General features: G+C 40.7%; 2 protein-coding genes across 3 annotated transcripts; one reads left to right on the forward strand and one right to left on the reverse strand.

Moving 5' to 3' along the window:
• Positions 1-4,949: 4,949 nt before the first annotated feature.
• Positions 4,950-6,597, forward strand: bbip1 (BBSome interacting protein 1; the record flags this gene model as incomplete). Of its 2 annotated transcripts, none has more annotated exons than XM_083906203.1 (3): positions 4,950-5,001; positions 6,039-6,103; positions 6,443-6,597. In XM_083906203.1, exons 2-3 carry the CDS (start codon positions 6,058-6,060, stop codon positions 6,595-6,597), a joined length of 201 nt encoding a protein of 66 aa, XP_083762329.1. In that variant the 5' UTR covers positions 4,950-5,001; positions 6,039-6,057. The 2 variants fall into 2 exon arrangements, with proteins under 2 accessions (XP_083762329.1, XP_083762330.1); XM_083906204.1 differs by having other exon boundaries at positions 4,956-5,001; positions 6,042-6,103.
• Positions 6,598-7,325: 728 nt separating this feature from the next.
• Positions 7,326-19,705, reverse strand: pdcd4b (programmed cell death 4b). The gene is made up of 12 exons (XM_083906202.1): positions 19,613-19,705; positions 19,052-19,159; positions 14,339-14,656; positions 11,763-11,857; positions 11,460-11,573; positions 11,133-11,354; positions 9,436-9,533; positions 8,635-8,749; positions 8,367-8,474; positions 7,778-7,888; positions 7,545-7,684; positions 7,326-7,459 (listed from the first exon to the last, which is right to left on the reverse strand). Exons 2-12 carry the CDS (start codon positions 19,092-19,094, stop codon positions 7,399-7,401), a joined length of 1,425 nt encoding a protein of 474 aa, XP_083762328.1. The 5' UTR covers positions 19,095-19,159; positions 19,613-19,705; the 3' UTR covers positions 7,326-7,398.
• Positions 19,706-20,516: the final 811 nt, after the last annotated feature.

Raw genomic sequence — 20,516 nt, forward strand, 5'->3', positions numbered from 1 at the left:
GGGAAAAAGGGACTCATACAGCCATGGAGGCTTCTAAAGAAAACATCCCTGTGCAGACCCACACATTTATGATGATCCTTCAAACAAATGCCTTGTGATCCAATGCTTTTGATATTTAGTTCCTTTGTTAAAATGCCATGGAAAAAGAAATCCTTTTCAGTTGCTGGACTGTGGCATCCATGAGCCACATGCTTAAGTGTTTGAACTGCACACAATCTCAGGACCTTCAGACAGAAGTTCTTTCAGGCTGCAAAGGTCACCAAAGTTTTCTAATCCTTCGGAGATAAGCTGTTGGGAGGGAAAGAAAAATTATTTTCAAAATGTTCAAGCAATTACTCTCACTTTTCAGCAGCCAAGTCATCCACCTGAAAGTTTGTTAGCTCAGAAATACCCCTGTTAAATCATAAGCAATGCCCAGTACAATGAGTGACTAAACTCAAAAAGATTTTTTATATAACACCAGAGACATGCTACAAACAGCAATACATGCAGGAACATGCGGCAGACAAATTCCTTGTTCTGCAACACTTTGCAGGAAAACAAAATTTTGCAGGAAAATTTTGCAGGAAGACCACACCTTTAAGGAAATGTTGTTATTTTTAAAAAACAAAAAGCTTTTATTATACTGGAAAGAAAGTGGGCCTAAAAAACAGCCAGTCAAGTCAACTCCTCTCCTAAAAAAGACCATGCACAATTCCACAGGAATCTATGCAAAGTACAATGTAGATTTTAAAGGAAATGATCAATTGAACTACTTTTAAGGAATCTTCTGAGGGATAGATGTGTAATATAAGATGCATGTTGCAGAAAATAAGGACGTGGAAAAAGACCAGTTAAATAGTCTTCCTTCAATGTTGCAAAGGAAAAAACAATTCAAACAGGTTTGGTTGGTTATTAGTACCATGAGATAAGTAGTACGGAGTGTGCCAGTCAGCACAAATTTGTTGAACGTACGAAGCATAACTTAACTGGAACTTACTCCTACTAAACAAACACAACCCAACTGGTGTTGACATTACTGTAAGCTTACAGCCCCACCTAAGCATGCATTTTGCTACCTATAAAGTCTGCAAGGCAACAGTTACATTGAAAACGTTTGCACCAAAAGTCAGCCAAATGAAACGACCAACCACTTCGATCTTTATGTGACAAAATGAGCCAGAATATTTCTGGCAGCCCATCTCTGTTTAGTCTGCGTTTTTTTGTTGTACTTCAGTAACTGTGTAATGCTCTCGAGCTTGAGTACAAGATAAGCTGCAGCAAAAAAAAGAGAGACGCAGGTTTGGCTCAGGATCAGAGGTAGGTGAAAAGGTTAGGACTGCTGAGAGTAATCTTTAGAAGTGGCCTTCAAAGCATGTAGTCCCCACAACAACAGGTCACGTGACCTTTCGGTCAAAAGAAATGTGGGGTTAAAGGAAGCACCCCTTAACATGGTGACTGAAAGCCTAAAAGTGTATTCTGTAAATTAAAAAAAGTTATCCACTGCTAGTACCATAAATAGGATATGAACATATAACGCTGACTGTATTAGACATACCTGTATAAATAATTATTAACATAAAGTGAGAATAGCCAGACCAGTCCATTTGCTGGGGTAATCTAAAACAAACAGTGCAAGCAACTTCCTTTTATGGTTGTTCTCACCATGTCCTGCCCTTGTACATCGCCTGCGTTTAACAAACTGAATGTAAACATCATCTGGTCAGATTTATCTCTGTATTTCAGAACATAATCTTATGAAAGACCAAAAAAATACTAAAAGAAAGTTTAAGATCCTATTTTGCTGGTTTCTTTAAGTTTAAAAAAAAAAACATTTTTAGACTATCACATTAACTAATTAGCACTTGTAGTTCACACAAAACATGTGAGGACATTTGTATTTCTTTGTCTAGATCATAAAAACAAATACTACAAAACCGCTGAACCAGGGGTTCATGAGATTCAGTAAATAATATTGTCCAAAAGACTCTACAGTTAAAAAACTACGAGACTCCACGGTCTCAAAACTCTGTGCAAAAGTAGATGGAGATGTAGAAACAAAAACCTTATACGTCATGCACAACAGTGGAATCACTTAATGGCTACGCAATCAAGTGTCTTTCATTGAATAAAAACTGAACTATTAAAAGGCAATTAAAGCCTTTACATTGGCCTTCACAGCTGTCTACAACAGAGGTGTTGTGGTGAAAAATCTATGGCATAACATTAGATCTAGTTATGCAATTCATTCATAACTTAACACAGGCAGTGAGTGTATTAGTTCAGACCAACTCTTATAAAGCTTTGAAGGAAATCTAATCCACAAGACCAATGTATTATCCATTAAGAATATCTTAAACCCATTTGATAATACCGGTGCACTTGGGCCCAAGCATTTACTATGGCGTTTTAAACCATTACAGTACATTTTGGATCAGTTTAATTGTTTTATCAGACACTACATTAGAAAACGTACGTGAAGCCAATGTAGCAATATGATTTTTTTTTTTTTTTAAACCAGACACTGACTCAGGAAATGCCTAAAAATTAAGCTTTTGTTGTCATATTTTATAATACTCGTGCGCAAACAAACCGGGATTAAACTGGGCCTACTAAACTTAACTGACATCCGTGTAGCGTTATTATTGAGGCAACATAGCAAAACAGAGGTGAGTTGGCAGCTCTCAGCTACTGCTGCTGCTACTACACAGCACTCCACGGGACGCAGCTAGCTTTGTGGCTACATGGTCCTTGCAAACAGACTACTGATTAAACAATACCAGAAAATAAACTCGCCTTTTGGGATTAACTGAACAACATCATGTGAGCGCCCGTGGAAAAAAACACGGTTCACAGTAAACGGTCACTGGCGTGGCAGAAATAGCCTCCTTTGACGCGGACATTCCTAATGCTACATGTTGAGCTTTCTGTTAACTAGGTATGCTAACTAATATTCGATAGCCAACCTAACCGAAAACATCTAATATAAGTCGAGGCAGCATTTGGACTGACAGAGAAAGCAGCTACAGTGTTTGTCTCCAGCGACCAATCCTCAAAATGAGAGAAAAACATTGTGACTAATCCTGCTAACGACTGACAACAAGACAGGGGGGAAAGCAGCTAAGCTAAACGTCAACAGCAAAGCAAACGTCAGTAATGCCCAGAATGCTAACGTCAGCTAGCAGACGAGTTAGCACACCAGCTAACTGGGTTTTGGCGAGCGATAGAACGAAGAAGTCACAGACAAAACGCCTTTAATTGAATGTACCAGAGTATGTGGAGGTTTCCCCTGACACATTTAGCTACACAAAGTGGTATGTTCTGTGTCGAAAACGGCTAGCTGTGAGTGTAGGCCCGATCAGAGCGGCTGTCGGACGCGGACCGACCCGTCGGCCGTGAGTCCGAACGAACAGGGGGAAACCTTTGCTGCAGCCAGCGGAGCGCGACAGAGCAGCAGGCACCCGAGGAGCACAGGCAGCGGAGTCGGGCTTTGTGTTCCAGCAGAGCGACCGCTGGAGGCGGCCGAGCTGTACCTGCTGTGCTCCCGCATTGAATATTAGCAGAGGGGGGGGAAAATAAAATACTGTGGAAAAAACAGCGGCCATTCCGAAGCTGAACAAAAGAGTGCGTTCGACTCGCCACCGCAAAAAATGACACTCGAGCGTTTTAAACACGCGCCGTAACAAGACACTGGCAGCGGCGAGTGTGTAATCTGCGGAGGGACGCGTTAGCATGCTGCGGTGGTGGGGTGAGGTTGAGGGGTGACATACGTCCTCTGTTAATGTGATAATATATAACTGTTTTACCTTCAGAGGTGTGACTCCGCCATCCTCGCTACTGTAGCTGCTGCTTCCTCCTCTTTTCCTACACTGCTGCTCTGCTCTGCTCCCCTCCCTCCCCCTGAACCAAACTGCGTCATTCGCACGTCTAACCGCTGTTATCACGAGAGTAACGTACGAGACTTGTGAGTGTGTGTATATATATATAGATGTGTGCGTGCGTGTGTGTGCGTGTGTGTGCGTGCAACTTATAGTAAGGTTTATACAGGTTGTGACAAAGGTGCAGTACAGTTAACACAGTACCATACAACAGTGGCGTGCACAGGCATTTGGAAGGGCAGGGGGGGGGGGTTAAAAGAGCACCTGCTGCCACGAGCATATCATTTCCCACATTCTCATACACCTGTGTATACCTATATAGGGCATTGATGACTTTTGGTTTTTTTCAGATTGACATATCTGTTAATAAATTCGAGTCGTCAATTAATACCTTGAATTTTCAGGCAATTATTTTTAAAGGTGCATTATGTAATAAATCTAAAGCAACTGGCCATAAAATCCTCCTAATATGTCACAGAGACTCAGGAATAATGTTCATATAACAAACCGAACTCACCAACAACAACAGCACCGCCAAAATATTTGCATTAAAAAAATATTTTGCAGACTGCAAATCATGTTTATGTTTTGAAATCATGTTTTGGCATGTGGCGCCACCTACCGCCGTCTACCAATCATTGCAGAGCAACCGCGGGTTGCCAGTTACGTCAGGAAACAAAACCTAAAAGACCTTGGTATTTTGAATTTGAATGTAGTAACCGTTTTTAGCCACATTCTTACATATGGTGCCTTTAAATATAAAACAATGCCTGCATAGGTGGAGCGCAGGTGTAGTTTAAATTGTATTTATCTCAAAATACCATTGCTTACCTGTATCAACAACATGGTACAATAACTACAGTAAGTGCTTGATTACAAAACCACACAAATGACAATTATGGCCCTCCAACCATATTGATATCACCGGTCCCTTCGTTATCACTCATCTCCAATCCCATCTTCCTTGTTTTCAGATCGGCATTTACTATACTCAGTTTCAGGCGCGCATATTTTTCCCAAACGAAATATGACCCTATCGGCTTTCCGTATACGTAAAATACCACTGGGGCGGGTGAGGGGAGGTCACGTGACTCTTACGTTGGCAGGACAACCACTGTAATCCTCCTCGCCTGGTGCTTTAAAGGTGGGCTGTTAAACATTTAATTTTACCAGCTAGGTATTCGATTAACCGTGGTCGCACACGGAAGCGGCCTCATATACCACTGTTTTGTTAGAAATGATTGTTGCTGAAAGAAAAATATATTTTGTTTGGCTGACAGTAGCGTCTGTAGCTAGTCGTGTTTGCTAAACGTAGCTAGCATTGGGCCAAGCTAGCTATTGAGGAAATTGCTACCTCTTTGAGATTATCTAAGCATTCTTTAATTAGATTAGAAAATAGTAATTCGTTGTATTAGCAGCAGCTTCCTGCGTGAGTCCCGAAGTTCGGTAAAGTTGGAAAGATATTCACAGATTCGAACTTCCGGAATCAATAAATCTGAAGCGAAACGTTTTTCAAACACAAATGATGCCTCTGTCCCATCGTAATAGCATAGACTACGACCTACAAGGATCAAAACCCCGATTTTTTTCTGTTTTTTTTTTAACCAAAAAGCCGGCCCATGAGCTCGACGGACAACATTGATCTATGCGCAGCCGGGCCAGTGCGCAGGGACCGTCTGCAAATTGCAACACAAGAGCAAGATGCTGCAAACAAAAATCAATAGCTCCACTGTTATACAGTACAGAGACTCCAAAATCACTACACACACCGAGGGTCTCGTGGCCTCATGGTCATACTACAACAGCTGTTTGTGAAAATGTGCCTTTTTAGAATTTTTGTGATTTTTTATTGATATTAGTTATATCTTCCTATATAAATCAATAGCTCCACTGTTATACAGTACAGAGACTCCAAAATCACCACACACACACCAAGGGTCTCCTAATGCTCATACTACAACAGCTGTTGTAGTAAAATTTTTCGAAAAATGTTACATTGTTACATTTTCGAAAGTCCGAATCTGTCAATATCTTTCCAACTTTACCGAAGTGATCCAGTTGTGTCAGTGTTTGTTATAAATCATCTCTTTTGCCGTTTGCTTTGTAAAAAATATAAAAATAAAAAATGAACATGTGCTGAATTAAATTAAATTCATTGTAATAAACATATTTACCTTTCAGCAGGCACCTGGGAGACACAATGCCAGAAGTCAAGTCAATATTTAGAGAAGTTCTGCCCAAACAAGGTTTGTTCTGAAGTTATTGGACTTGGAATAGTTGAAAACAAAAGGTTGTTTGTGGAGCCCAGTACAACAATGTGAACTTTGTGAAAGTTTGCAAAAGTGGTCAGTGCATACGCTTGTGCTGCCTCTTTACTGTTTCTGTAATGCTGGATAATAATAGTAGATTTTTTCGTGATAAAGCTACAGTGCCTTTCAATGTGGACGGGCTGTTCAAGGACAGAGCACATGTGGATTCATTGTTTTGGTTCATTAATCGGAAAGAGATGAGCCACAAGTTGTGGTGTCCTCACAGAGGACTATGCATTAAAAACAAATGTAAAATATATTTTTTTGCATCTACAGGGCAGCTTTCAATGGAAGATGTCCCTACCATGGTTCTGTGCAAGCCAAAGCTGCTCCCACTCAAATCAGTCACACTCGAGAAGCTGGAGAAGATGCAGATGGAGGCTCAAGAGGCCGTCAAACAACAGGAACTGGCAATGAAGGAGCAATCTTAATAAATGCACAATGTAGGATATGCAAAGGCAGGAATGGTAGAATAATTCTATTAAATATGGTGGTATTTGTGAAGACGATGAAATGCAACCAGACTTTTGTTTCTGTCCATCAGTAAATTATTTATGTTTAGACATAGCAGAGTGGAGCTAATTATGTTTGTGACATTCACAAAAACAGTCTTGGAATATTTGTAATAGTGGTTTAATGAACAAATAAGAGGCAATACCAGGTAAATTACACAAACCAGTATTGTCAAGATATAAAAATAAACACCATTTTATGAAGTTACCCAACTGGTATTTGTTTTGCACTGTACCCATGTTGATACCTTCAGTAATGACATCTTTGTGTGATTTAAAGGGTAAAAAGAAAAAAAAAGGACGAGCACAGCATAGAAAGAGCAGCTATTTAGGGAGCCAGCAATGAACGAACGCAATCCTCTTTATTTTTTTTCAATCCCCTTTTATAAAGCTCTTACCACAAAACGTGCCATCTCTGTACAAACACTGCTTTTTAGAACACACAAAAATAGGGGCAGTGAAGTCAACAAAATACTGTACATAACAACAAGGAATGACTGACACTGACGGGTGTGGCACTTTTAAAGGTTAGCTTATGCAAATGTTTGTATTGAAACACCTTGGAGAAAGTGATCTTCAGTCTTAATCAAAAGTGCAGGTTTTTTTTTTTTTTTTTGCCCACCTCCACTACATTCTTTTAACTGTATCCAACTATCCTGAAAATTACACAAGTAAAAAAGTAGCTTTATATACTTCTCTTCTGGCACATAAAAAGCCTGCTCAGTAGCTTTCAAGTTTGACAACACCACCATCTCCCTCACTGACGAATCTCTTCCGGCCCCTGATGAGAGACAAAACAAGCAGAAAATAAATAAATAAATAAAAAAGTCAAATTAAAAATAATGAAATAAGATGTGTGCCCTTACCGACATGGACAAAGATCTCTTAACTTTACATCAATGACTTCAATAATGAGGCTTTTGTCAACAAACTGCTCCAGGATGAAGTATGCACGTGGGACGTCTATGTTGATTTCAGCAATGTCCATGTAAATTCTCTCGTAGCCCTATGAAATAAAAAATATGTATAAATCACAATGACTGCAAACACACTATGAGCCAAATGCAGTACAAAATCTAAACACCAGGTGGAACCTTACCCTTCTCATTTGGTCCACAGTGATGATGGAGGACAGGGACAGTGACTTGAGAAGCTGCAGAACCATGTTGAATGTTTTCTCTCCTTTGGACTCCAAAACCATCACGATTGCCTAAGGGAAAATAACGGCAATATTCACAATCTTGTATTGGGACTCTGGAATCTTTCCTAACAGCTACTGGAAACACACACTGCAGTAGGACAATGTTATTTACACTCCTCATATGGTGATGGATTGGCTTGAAAACACATATTTTAACTGAACATACCCTACTGTTCAAAAGTTCAGGGTCACTTGTATTTTTTAGAAATGCACTTTTTTTTCCAATGAATTTAACATTAAATGAATCAGGAATACACTACCACAAATAACAATGTATAGAAACGATTATTATAGCTGCAAACGTCTGGTTTTAATGGAATATGTACATAGGTGTATAGAGGCCCATTTCCAGCAACCATCTCTCCAGTGTTCTAATGGTACATTGTGTTTGCTAATCGCGTTAGAAGGCTATTGGATGATTAGAAAACCGTAGAAAAACTGTAAAAATCTTTTACTCCTTCCATTGCAAACAAAGCCCTGTACTTGCCTCATAAACAAACTCATGGTGAAAGTGGGGAACCTCCAGATCTCTGAGGCATCTCTCAGCCTCCTTAATGTCTCCAGACAGGATGTACTCCTTCAACAGTAAGTTCATCTGTAAAGGCACATGAATGATTTTTTCTTTTTAATTCCTACATTACACAAGCAACAAACAAAAAGACAGGTACAATAGCAAATGCAAAAAAAAATACTAAACTACTATTTGACAAAAAGCCAAACACATGATGCGGCAAAAATGATAGAGAGCAGTTCACCTCTTTGATGAGCTGTATGACAGGTCGCTGGCCTCCGCCTGTCCCCCACTGGCTGTCAATGCGAAGGCCTCCCAGACTCATCTTCAGCAGCACTGCTGCTCGATCCAGTGCCGCTCTGGAGGACAAAACACAGACACATTTAGTGGACCAAACCTATCAAACTACAACGGTTATGCCTCCCTGAAAATGTGCTGTGCCTGCTCCAAAAATCTTTATTGTGTTTCTTTTGTTTAAACTATATTTGTACTCCTGTTTATAAATGTTAAATTGTAAAGTCTGCATAAAAGCAACATTCAGTTAGGGCTAGGGTTAGTAATCAATCCTCATTTTCATACTGGCTATTTAAGTAACCAGTGGCCCCCTTTACAGCTGCTATTATAATGTGCCTTCTGTGTTTAGATAGCGATCGAATAGCTCTTCACCGCATGCATTTACACCAGGTGTTAACATGGATCTCCGGTGTCACTGTCACCTCCCCTTATGTCACCTCCCCCTCTGTGCGCTACAATATCAACATTTTATGTTTAAATAATTTTGATTAATGGAAAAAAAATTGGTCGAATACTCAATTACAAAAATATTCGATAGCTGCAGCCCTAAAGGATTCAAGCAAGCTAAGCCTTATTTTTCAAGCATGCACCCATTTTTAAGAAAGACTTGAAATTTGTGAAGATATCCTTAAAGCCTATTGATAGTATCCTATATGCACTTGAAACCCTATATCATTTTCGACGTTTCCCTTGAACCATGAAACAGAAAATGACAATCATGAGCAGCAGAGCTTTGCCATCAGACACTTACCTTGTGTATTCACAGTCAACTCTGCCTTTGTAACCTTCAATGTAGCCCTTGGACAATATTTGGTCGCTAACAGCACGTGCAATAAATTGACCCACCAGCTGGAGGAGAAGCACAAGAAAAATAACATTATCAATCACAAACATACGGCCCAAGTTGACCTGATGTTTATTTATGACTGCCTTCAAAACAGATTTTGGAGATTTCGATACTGAACTAAATATTTTGAGTTTTTATTAGATTTGGGGCTGGAAATATTTGGCTCGATCTGGCAACAACGTCGATAGTTGCGATGCTGCTATTACTCATTGGAAACTCATTCAGTCTAAAGAACTAGAGACCCACTGAAAACACTGACTGGCAGTGGCCTCAGGGACACGTGCGGGTTTGTTTACAGTAGTTCCAAGCATGTGATTTAGAGAAACAATAGCGCTTTGCTCGTCCGACCTTGACAAAGCCCTTACTCATCACTGATCACTGTTTCCGTACAGAGAAACATGCAAAAAGAGAGTGTGAGAGTGTGTGTGTGAAACTAAAAAAAAAAAAGAGAGAGTGAAACGGTGACACAGGGCAGGGCAGAGTCTAAATGCCCCTTTAAAACCACAGAGCACAGAGAGAGAAATGACTCGTGAGATTGAACGAGGCGGTGGAAGGATGGGCGTGTGGTATGTGTGGGGGTGACCAATATCCCTTTGAGCGTCCTTTGCTGAGCTTGCAATATTCATGCGCATGCAAGACAATGAACAGAGGTCTCATGTCTGTGTCTACACCGAACAGAGAGAAAGCCCAATTGCTCCAACGAGCTCTCTCTAACACAACAAACCACAGCGTTGTTCCCCTGTTGGTCCCCCACAGACTTTGCACAAAACTCAAACTGAAACTAGTCTTGTAGCTTTTGGTTTACTTTGCTTTTATTTTATGTTTAATTTCATTGCACTGGAGAATGATGCATGACACCAGGCTCAATTAAGCTTGATTTTCAACCTTTTTAATCATTTAAATCCTTATATTTGGGACTCTGGGGGTCCTATCAGTCGGCAAAGTGTGAAAAAAGATGACTCACTCATGTTTGTGGTCCTCTTCAGTCTAAGTACAGGCGATAAAACACGCGATGTTGACTTCTGCACTCACTGGGACGTCACAATGAGCTAAATTCCTGGAACTGTTGTCTCACGCAGCTCGGCTTTCTCCGTTAAACACGCAAGAGTGCTGGCGAGGGCAACGGCATCCAAAAACCGGAAGTCCGCAAAAAGTTCTATTCTAGGCTCCACAGCTCAGCACAGAGTTCTACACAAACTTCCAGCCTCAGCGGATTTATTTTTCCATTGGATACATACAATATATAATGGCAATGTGCCTGCTAGAGCCTGCAAATTAACACTTTTCCAAATGCTAACTGCTGTTAGCTGCCAGTAGCCTATGTGACATTGTGCCTGTGTGTCATTTCCTGTCCCTTAAATTTCGTTTTTTACTTCTTTTTTTTTTTAATGTGGACCTAAAGAGATACTGCTAAACCAAGCTTTCTGAACAGGGCTGTTTTGTCAGGGTGAACTGCTGTGGAGCTTCATCCTTATGGTATTTTGACCAAAGCATGTCACAGACATGTTCATTAGGACACCAGGGAACTAGTTTACCTTGGGGAAATAGGATAGAATATGGGACCTTTAATTGTGGCAGTGCACACATTTAACCACACTCACCTGAGGAGCCCCAGGTGTGTCCAGGACCAAGTCTGGCAGCTCTTTGAGAATTTTGTCAAAGGAGCTTTCCATGTCGCTGTGCGACAGAACAGGCCCACATAAGTCAGTCAGCAACTTGGAGGTGAGTTCCCGGTGGCTGGCTTTGGCCTCCAGGGCCAGCGAAACAGCCAGTGAGGGCACCTCACTCCGCATGGGCCCCAGGTTCAGCTCTGCAAGTAGCTCCTGGATATGAAATGAGAGAGGCGTTCACTAAACATGAGATCTGTACAATAATGTGTACACGTGTTCTCCTGCAACACAGGGCATGCACGATGTTGCGACACTTACAGCTACTTCATTTGTGTCGCCATGTTCAAAGTACTCCTGCACTATGGGGGTGACCGTCTTCTCAAAGTCCCTTTCATTCAGTGGAGGAGCCACAGTCTCATACACACAGTTTTCCTGTCAAATGCAATCACAATCCAGGTATGGTGTTATCCAAGTGACCCCAAACATTTGAACAGTAGTGTATAAGATTGTGTTCATATTTTATCCACTACATGAAGACACAACAGAAAATATAGGCAATATGATGCCTTAGAAACAAAGTCTTTGAAATGAAATCACTCCATCAATTGCTGGAGTCATTACCTGAGCTTCATCATAGTTGGGGTCTTTCTGGTCGACCTCCTCTGGCCCATAAACTTCACCAGATCGGCCCCAGACACCTTTGCCTCCAGCTCCACCTGCGAACAAAGGTCAGCGATAATCTTAGCTATACAGATATCTAACAACATTTCATGTTAAAAGCAATATAACAAAAGACATACTGGAACACATAGCTTAGTTTCTTGGATAATATGACTTGATTTCTTTGTCTTGTTTATTTAGTGCTTTACAATTCCTAGTAACTGACGAATAAAAGTGACATAGAAGCTTAGCTTTTGTAAACAGCATCTTTGCTCGATGGCTCAGAAAATGCTACTCAAGAGGCTTTTTCAAGCAAGTGAATTGAAACGGGTGGATGTGATACAGTACACATCAGGCACACAGAGAATACTGAGGAACTGAAAAGGTGTTGCTGATTTAATTTCATTATAATTGACTTCCTTTTTAGGAGTGACAGACCAATAGGGGGATAACTTGAAGCAGAGTCACAAAGCCAGATCACAGACACCCAGTTTGTTTTAAATACGAGTCATATTTTTTGTTATAATCCCCTAAATGTCACAGATTCTTTTTGTGTGGTTGCAGTTTTGATGTCAACAGGTACAACCACAATAGATGTCAGTACACACACACACACACACACACACACACACACACGCTTGCTCAGTAACTGACTTCCTTCTTTCAAAACAGGAAGACTCTTCGCTGTAGTTTATAACACAAGTTTGACCCCAGAGAGGAATCGTGCAGTATAATTCTAATGTTACAAATGTTATATGGATTATTGTATTTGTATGTGGCATTCACAGATTCACACTCTAAATCTTTTAACCCAATGACCAAAACAAGTTGTAATATAATCTCTCTATTCTGGGAGGTGACACCCTGGTGCATGTTACACTGACAAAACATCTGCTGGGTCCAAGTCCAGCACCAACAGATTGCAGACAGTTTAAGAAGCCCAGTATCAAAGCAGCCTGTGTGACACGCTTTTTAACCCCCATTAGTCCCATATAGTATGTCACATACTGTATACCCTTCCACTATATTTAGCACAGTACAAATTGGTTGAGGGACCATGTCCTGCTTCTTCATAAAACATGTGTACTGTACATCCATGTCCACTTTGTTTTTCAAAACTGCCATGCATGGAGGAAAAGCTCATTACAGGGCACCATTGGCATTGCAGTTTTGTTATGTAATCAGAAAACAGAGACAAGATGCCAAGAGGAAATTCACTTGCTCGTGGGAAGAGCCGAGTTGTGCTGCAGTCTGCAGGGACATGGAAATGGAAATAGGTATTTTGTGTAATAAGAGACAGCTGGACAGTCAGAGGACGTTGACACATCTGTCAATTGTGTTCAACTTGTACTTTTCTGATGTTCAGGTGTTGTGTGTATGAGACAGTCACGGGCTGCAAAGGTGAGGGCAGATCAGGGGAGCTATATGTGGCTGAATATATAAACTGGAAACAGAATCACAGCCAACCATTATGCAACATCTATAGCTAAATGCTGCCATCACTGGAAAACTGGAAAACAAGATCCTCTAACTTTGGCACTACAAATGAGTTGATCATTAATAATTATCCCAATAAATATGAGACAATCTAAGAATTAATTTTGCTTCATAGTGAAAGTCAATTGTGGTTTAAACCAAGAGATATTTCACATATCTGAGCTAAAACATTCAAAGTCAATATATGTGTGTAGTGGCAAAGGTACACTTAATTCCAAAGCCAACGTTAAAAAGCCACAAAAGTTAGCTGAAGGCAGATTCCTTTGGCCTTATGGACTCGTAGGTAATTCCTCAATCACCAAGGCATGAAAGAGTCATGTGAAGGGTTTGCACAGTTATTTCCACTTGCCATACATCCAAGTTACATTTCGACCCACATATTACGTTGTAACGACCCTAAACTAAGTAAAACGACGACGAAGGGACAGGAACTGACATCAGCCACAGAGGCTACTGGGAGCTTACAGGAGTTAGCATTTGGAAAAGTGATCATTTGCAGGCACTAGCATATTATATATCATATATAACATGTATCCACTGGACAGATAAATCCTCTGAGGCTGGAAGTTTGTGTAGGATTCTGTGCTGCACTGTGGAGCCAAGAATAGAACTTTTCGCGGACTTCCGGTTTTCGGATGCCATTGCCCTCACCAGCACACTCGCATGTTTTACGGACAAAGCGGAGCTCTGTGAGACAACAATTCCAGGAATTTAGCATCTTGTGACACGGAAGGAGCACGGAAGTCAACATCTCCTGTACTTAGACTGAGGAGGACCACGAAAACATGAGTGAGTCGTCTTTTTTCACACTTGGCGACTGGTAGGACCTCCAGAGTCCCAAATATAAGTATTATAGTATAAGTATTAAAAAGTGATGAGGGCTTTCTTCTCTTTGAAGCACTGGGCACCAAAAACACCAGTGGCTCAAGCATTTGTTGCTCAAGCATTTGTTGCTCGTGGTAATGGCCAGACAAAAACAAAAGACTCTCCTGAGTCACAGTGTGGCAACTGTGCCGACTCAAAATGTGAGATATTCTTACCTTTCTTTGGCAAGCCTCTGCCCTTGCCCTGTCGAGACTTTCTGTCCAGCAGCTTGCTCTTAGGGCTGGTGGGAGCCACAGAGGTTCCCCTCACCACATCCCCATTTTCGCTGAGGGAGTCCCCCCTGCCAGAGTCCCTGGAGGAGTTCTTTCTCAGCCTCCGCTTTGCCTTCGCCTTGAGACGAGCCTCGTGGATGCTGTTGCTCGAAGAGGACATCCAGTTCCCATTGATCTCGCCGTTAATGTTTTTGTTGCATATAACCGACCTGCCATTGCCTTCATCGCCAGATACAAAAGAGTCGCTCAGGTCCTCAGCCTCTGTTGGATTAAAACAATGATAAGAGTGAGTTGATGCGGGCATATATTTGTGAGACAAACAACAGATTAGCTTTGTGCACAGAAAAGATCAGTACAAGAAGGCTTGACCCGATACCCATATAGCTATAATGAAAACACTTCTCTGATATGTGAAGGTCATCGTAGTTCCTTGACACACTAAGGAAAGGAAAGCGTGAATAGTGCGTCCACAGCATCAGTTACAATCTGCGATCTCAGGTGTCAGCAATTCCTTAACTGGATTCAGACATTTGGACATAAATGCAACTACAACATGGCCATCTGGAGCTAAGCTAACGAGTTTGTCCATCTGTGTTATGAGGGAGTGAAAAAATATGCAAATGTTGCACTTTAAATGCAACACCAGCAAAAATGTCCGTCTGGATGTTAGGGCAATACATTTCCATGCACAGACGAGTTGAGCTACTTTCGTAGCTTGACTATGTTGTTCAACTTCGCTATCATCCTTGTCGTCTACAAACACTAGCGGGGAATTGGTTTATTGAATTGTGTCCGCCTCCGCTATGCTCGGTAGCAGTAAGGTTTTCTGGTAAACCCATTACATCACAGGCCACAACAACTATAAATGACAACTAGTTGTTAGCATGTCAAACACCACTCTGCCTATTCCTACCACCCATTAAGTTTAAAAATTCAGTTCTGGCAAAGAATAAACTTGGCCTGGACTTCGCCGTGTGCCTTTGCTTTTGTCTTCCCAGGGGTAAGAAATACAGAGCATGTGCAAAGCACCAAGGCCAGTTTACATCCAACTGAACCAATTTGGTCTCACATGCGACCAAAAATCTTTAGAGCGTGACTTTCAACTGGTAGGTCAATTCCCAGATCCCCTAGCCTGCATGACACGCTGCACTAATGCCCTGTATGAATGTGCAAGTGAATGGGTGTGAATGGGGAAAACTAGTGTAAAGTAGCTTTGAGTGGTCATTAAGACCAGAAAAGTGCTATATAAATACAGACCATTTACTCGTCAACCTTCACCATAGCCTTTAACTTATGTTTATCTACAAAACGTGTGTTCTCTGTGAGATCTTGCCCGAACTCGCACGCAAGGATGGATGATTGTTGTGGTCAAAATCAATCACAGAGAGAAGGGGCACCTCTGATTGGCCGTAATCCAGACATTCCTTCCTGTACACTGCCCCATGTGTGTGTGCAGCAGTCATGAGAACAGCAATGGATGTTAATCCAAGATGAAGACAAGTTGACTGTGTGGTGTAGTCTATGTGATACACAGATTTATGCCATATACCCGCTAGATAAGGTATTACCACCTAAAACTGAGCATTGACATGCACATTACAGTAGACCATACTACACTGTATTTGTGCCTCAAAGGATTCAAAGGATTTAAAAGGAGTTTAATGTTATTCCAGAAGACAATAAATCAACTAAACTACAGTAAAGGCACAGTATAACGCACAAAATACTCGACAGCAGAATATTAATGTACAAATACGGTTTAAATAAAGTGTAAAATGGCATAACAGATGCATTCAGGTGTCTCAGTGAGGTGATTGTGCACATATCATCTATCAATCTCCTGTAGGAAGCAACCTAAACAACACTTCAACAAGCTCAGTTCAGCAATCTCACAGCTGTTCCTCAGTCTGGTGGTCCTACTCTGGATGCTCCGCATCAAATGAAGACAAACACTAACCAACACCTTTATTAGGGATTGACCGAGCCGATATTCGGAATTTTAACGCAAGACGACATATGCCTTTTTGTAAAATCCGATGGCCGATAATAGATCAATTTAAAACTGGCTTATTTTGGCTCCGTCTCTGCAGTCCCTTATCAATTTGAGACACACATTTATCTGCAAACCTTATTTAACTTTGTTTTAGGAAGCCATTTATTTATTTATATAAAATTTCAGTTAACTTTATAAGAGATGCTGCTGACCCTGGGAACTCCCTGCACTTTTTGTTTTTCTCTTTACTTAAACCAAAGAGAAGTGAAATAAAATAGCATTTCAGTTCTATTTAAATTGTGGAAAACTTTATTTACTGGAGAAAACTTTAGGGACCTATTCATTTGTTTAACTTTATAAGACATGCTGCGGTGCCTGGGAGCTTCCTGCACTTTTTGTTAGAATTTTAAAACAAAGACGTGTTGCAAATCTGAAAAGCGGTTTAATAAACATAAGCTTAAAAGTCATCTGGACAAAGTGTTGGTGTTTGTATTATTCCATTTTATTTTTTCATTTTTACTGCAAATGAATATCGGTTCCAAATAACATATATTCCCTCCTTGACTACTAATAATTGTTTATTTACATAACTATGAATGTATATGGGAAATGTATGATGGCTAAATGACATAGTTAGGCGCACCAGTGCAACCGTGCGAAAAAGTTCCTCTAGAAGCCAGCTTGAGTCCGACTCTGGCAAACATGCAGTCACAGCTCAACTCCAAAACACAAGGAATTCTCACACACTCACTCACCTACTACTTTAAACTCCCCATGAGGGTCGAGGGCTGACATAGCTCACACCCTGGACAGGTCGCCAGACTCACCAGTCCATCACAGGGCCACATATAGAGACAAACAACCATTCACTCTCACACCTAGGATCTAGGATTTTGAATGCCCAATTCACCTAATCCCCATATTGCATGTTTTTGGACTGTGGGAGGAAACCTGAGCAAACTCCATGCAGAAAGGTTTTCAAGGTCTTCTTGCTGCAAAGGCATGAGTGCTAACCACTACACCAGGGCTATTCAACTAAAATGTCCAGCTATTCAGAAGGCTGTCCAGCCAGTGGGCCGGTCAACCCCTGTACTACTATTTTGTGTTGCATGTACAGTAAACTGTTACAAATAGATACAAAATGTTAGAAATTATTTAGCACTTATTTATTGAAATGTCTGCTAGTTTTGTGCAAAAAGGTTACAGTTACAGTACCACCAACATTTATTACAGTCACAATTGGATCTTGAAAAAATTAGAGGTTACAATATGAACAACATTAAGGTGCAATGGCTATTTTTGCAGAAATATAAGTAACAGTACCACTAATATTCATGTACAGTTGCTACAGTTGGCTCATAGTGTGAAATATTCTGGTACATACTGTACATAGGTTGTCTACAATTATAGCTGTACTAGTATTTGCCAAAAAGGGACGCAAAGTGTCGCAAAGTGCCAGAAATAGGCGAAGCTACGGTTTTATTAGCTTTTTAATAATATACTCAACAAAATTATAAACGCACAAACTTGAAACGGTGAACAAAAATAGAATGTCATGACATTTTCTCAGATTCTTGATGCATTTGTTTATGGAATTATTTGTTTTTGCTCAAACCCAGTAGTCCAGTGTCACTTGGCCACTCCTATTGACTACAATCTCAGATCGAGTATTTCAACAGTCATGGAGCATGGCAGAGTGGTGGTCAATATGCGTGACCAGTACACAGACACTCCTGATGGTCTGGTCAATAAAAAGGCACACCAAAATGTGGACTTTTGTCACTTGTCAATATGCCACAGATGTCCCAAATCATGAGGGAGTGTGCCATTGGCATGCTGAGTGCTGGGTTGAGCTGTGGCAACAAAACTGAACGTGCATCATTCCACCGTCAGCTGCCTGTGGACTCGTTTCAGAGAGACTGGAACGACAGCGAACCGGGTTCCGGCCGCCAACTTCAAGTGGCCCTGCAGGAGGAATGGGACAACATCCCCCAGGCCACGATCGACAAACTGGTGACGTCCACGCGTCGCCGGTGTACCGTTCTGCGTGAGGCTAATGGCGGACACGCGCGCTATTGAAGTTTGTGAACTTGGATCATCGACCCCCCATTGTGTTCTTACTGTCATTACTCCAGGACTTTTGTTTTGAAATTGATCCTAATGCTCGCAAATTAAAGCCACTTTATTGATAAAGTTGTACTGTCATTTTTGGATAGTTACTCTTAGTTTTGTCACATAACAATAACAACAAGTTTTTCTTTGTGCATTTATATTTTTGTTGAGTGTACATTCATTATTTATGGGTTAATGGGCCGTGGGCTGGTCCAAATTGATTGGGCCTTTAAATAGCTACCATGATAACATGTTAAAACTATTACTTAATTTGAATTAACACAATAATTCTGTTTTATATACTGTCCTGTTAGGGATACAACTATCAGAAAATACTCGTGGTTTAGGACTAGTATTGGACACAAAAAAATTGTATCAGTCATTTCTACAGTGAGTGCATGTGTGCAGCCAGACAATAACTGCATTATGAGCAGCATCAGAACGCAATCGACACTAAAATCAAAGTGCAAGAAAACAGGCAATGAAATTCATGACAAAGTCCCAGTGCCCCACATCAGATTCAGCTGATGTTATCTCTCGTTCACACTTACCAACAGGGTTTGAGTTCAGCCAGGCCTCGCAGTCAGTTGCCATGTTTGTTTGTTTTTTTTACAGTGTAAAATAGGTTTTGCAGCAGGACAACACAATTGAAACGACACCTGCAAAGTTGAAGATGGAGCATTAATAACTCAGAAGCGTGTCAATAACATGACCAGACATGTTAAAGGTGCCTCCCCTCCCCCCTCATTCATTCAAAGTCACACTGTTGATAAACAATGGCTGACGCTGCGTTTGCGTTAATGCTCACTGTCAACAACGACAAAAAGGAGCTGCGCACAGAGGCCAAACTCAACAATAACCGCACTTAATACACGACTACGAGTACTTTACTGCATTTAAAACACGTACTTTACACTTTTTAGACATTTCACACTCGACAAATGTTTGTAATAGTCAGTAAAAAGGTTAAAAAAAAACCGGACAGCCTAAGAAGCTAAGTATGTACCGTCAAACTCAGTGGACTGGTTAGCCGACAAAAACGCTGTCGTTACAGACTTTACAGCCGCTCTGTGTAGATGAAAGGACATAAATATCACAGAAATATCACTGACCGTCTGTTGCGTTCGAGCTTCTCACTCGCTCCGATGTTTGCGGACTCTATTGTTTTGGTTTTATCGACCCAGCAACGCAGGCACGCAGTTCTGTGTTCGTGTCATCTGATTGGCTGGAGGTCGACTGGTTTTTAAAACGAAGAGCCAATGAAAATGCAACACGGGATTTTTCTTCGAGTATATTCCGTGGGGCCTGTGGGGGTTGCGTCAGCGTTGGTTTATAAAGGGCTGCCCCCTGTGGTTGGAATGGTGGAACTGCAACCCAGAGGTGGAATACTGTCAATGACATCAGCCTGAGAAGACTAAATTTAGAACATTAAAGATATAGTATGCAGGATTTTTATGTTGGCATGCATTCAATTATCAAAAACAAAAATGATTGACTGACTTTTGTGGAACAAATTACAACAAATTATTTAAAGAGGATAAAGCGGTAGAAAATGGATGGATGCTCTCTAAGCAATGCAGAACTTAACTCAATTGCTTGAAAAAAGAAAGAAAACTTTCCATGAGCGAAAACTTCCATCACCAGTTTTTATAGTGTTGGGAGGGTTCAGAGAAATGTGCATTTTAAACAAAAATTAAAAAAAAATTAATTATTAAACATGTAATTTCAGGGGCATTTTGAAATAGATCTACAGCAAAATTACTGCAATCTAATCGCTCTTCAACGCCTCTGCAGTGGCTTCCTGTAGCTTCGAAACAAATGTATTATTATTTTCTTTCTTTCTTTCAAAGTGAACACTTATTTTTTGGGGATCACATCCTGTGTCTGCAACAAATGTGACGTCAAACATTGTACATTAAGCAGGTTTTCTCAAGCAAAAACTGTATAAAATCAATATCTATTTATATTTACATTTTACAGGGGAAAAAACAGTAATAAAATGTCTACATTTAACTT

The sequence above is a fragment of the Microchirus variegatus genome (assembly GCF_963457635.1).
Source record: "Microchirus variegatus genome assembly, chromosome: 19".
In the NCBI taxonomy this organism is placed as follows: Eukaryota; Metazoa; Chordata; class Actinopteri; order Pleuronectiformes; family Soleidae; genus Microchirus; species Microchirus variegatus.

Bases quoted from the DNA above. Each gene is read 5' to 3' on its own strand.
- pdcd4b (XM_083906202.1), bottom strand. From the start codon at position 19,094: ATGGCAACTGACTGCGAGGCCTGGCTGAACTCAAACCCTGTTG. The intron at 14,657-19,051 runs GTAAGTGTGAAC...TTAATCCAACAG, and splicing joins GCTGAACTCAAACCCTGTTG to AGGCTGAGGACCTGAGCGAC. The intron at 9,534-11,132 runs GTGAGTGTGGTT...CTTCTCCTCCAG, and splicing joins ACACACCTGGGGCTCCTCAG to CTGGTGGGTCAATTTATTGC.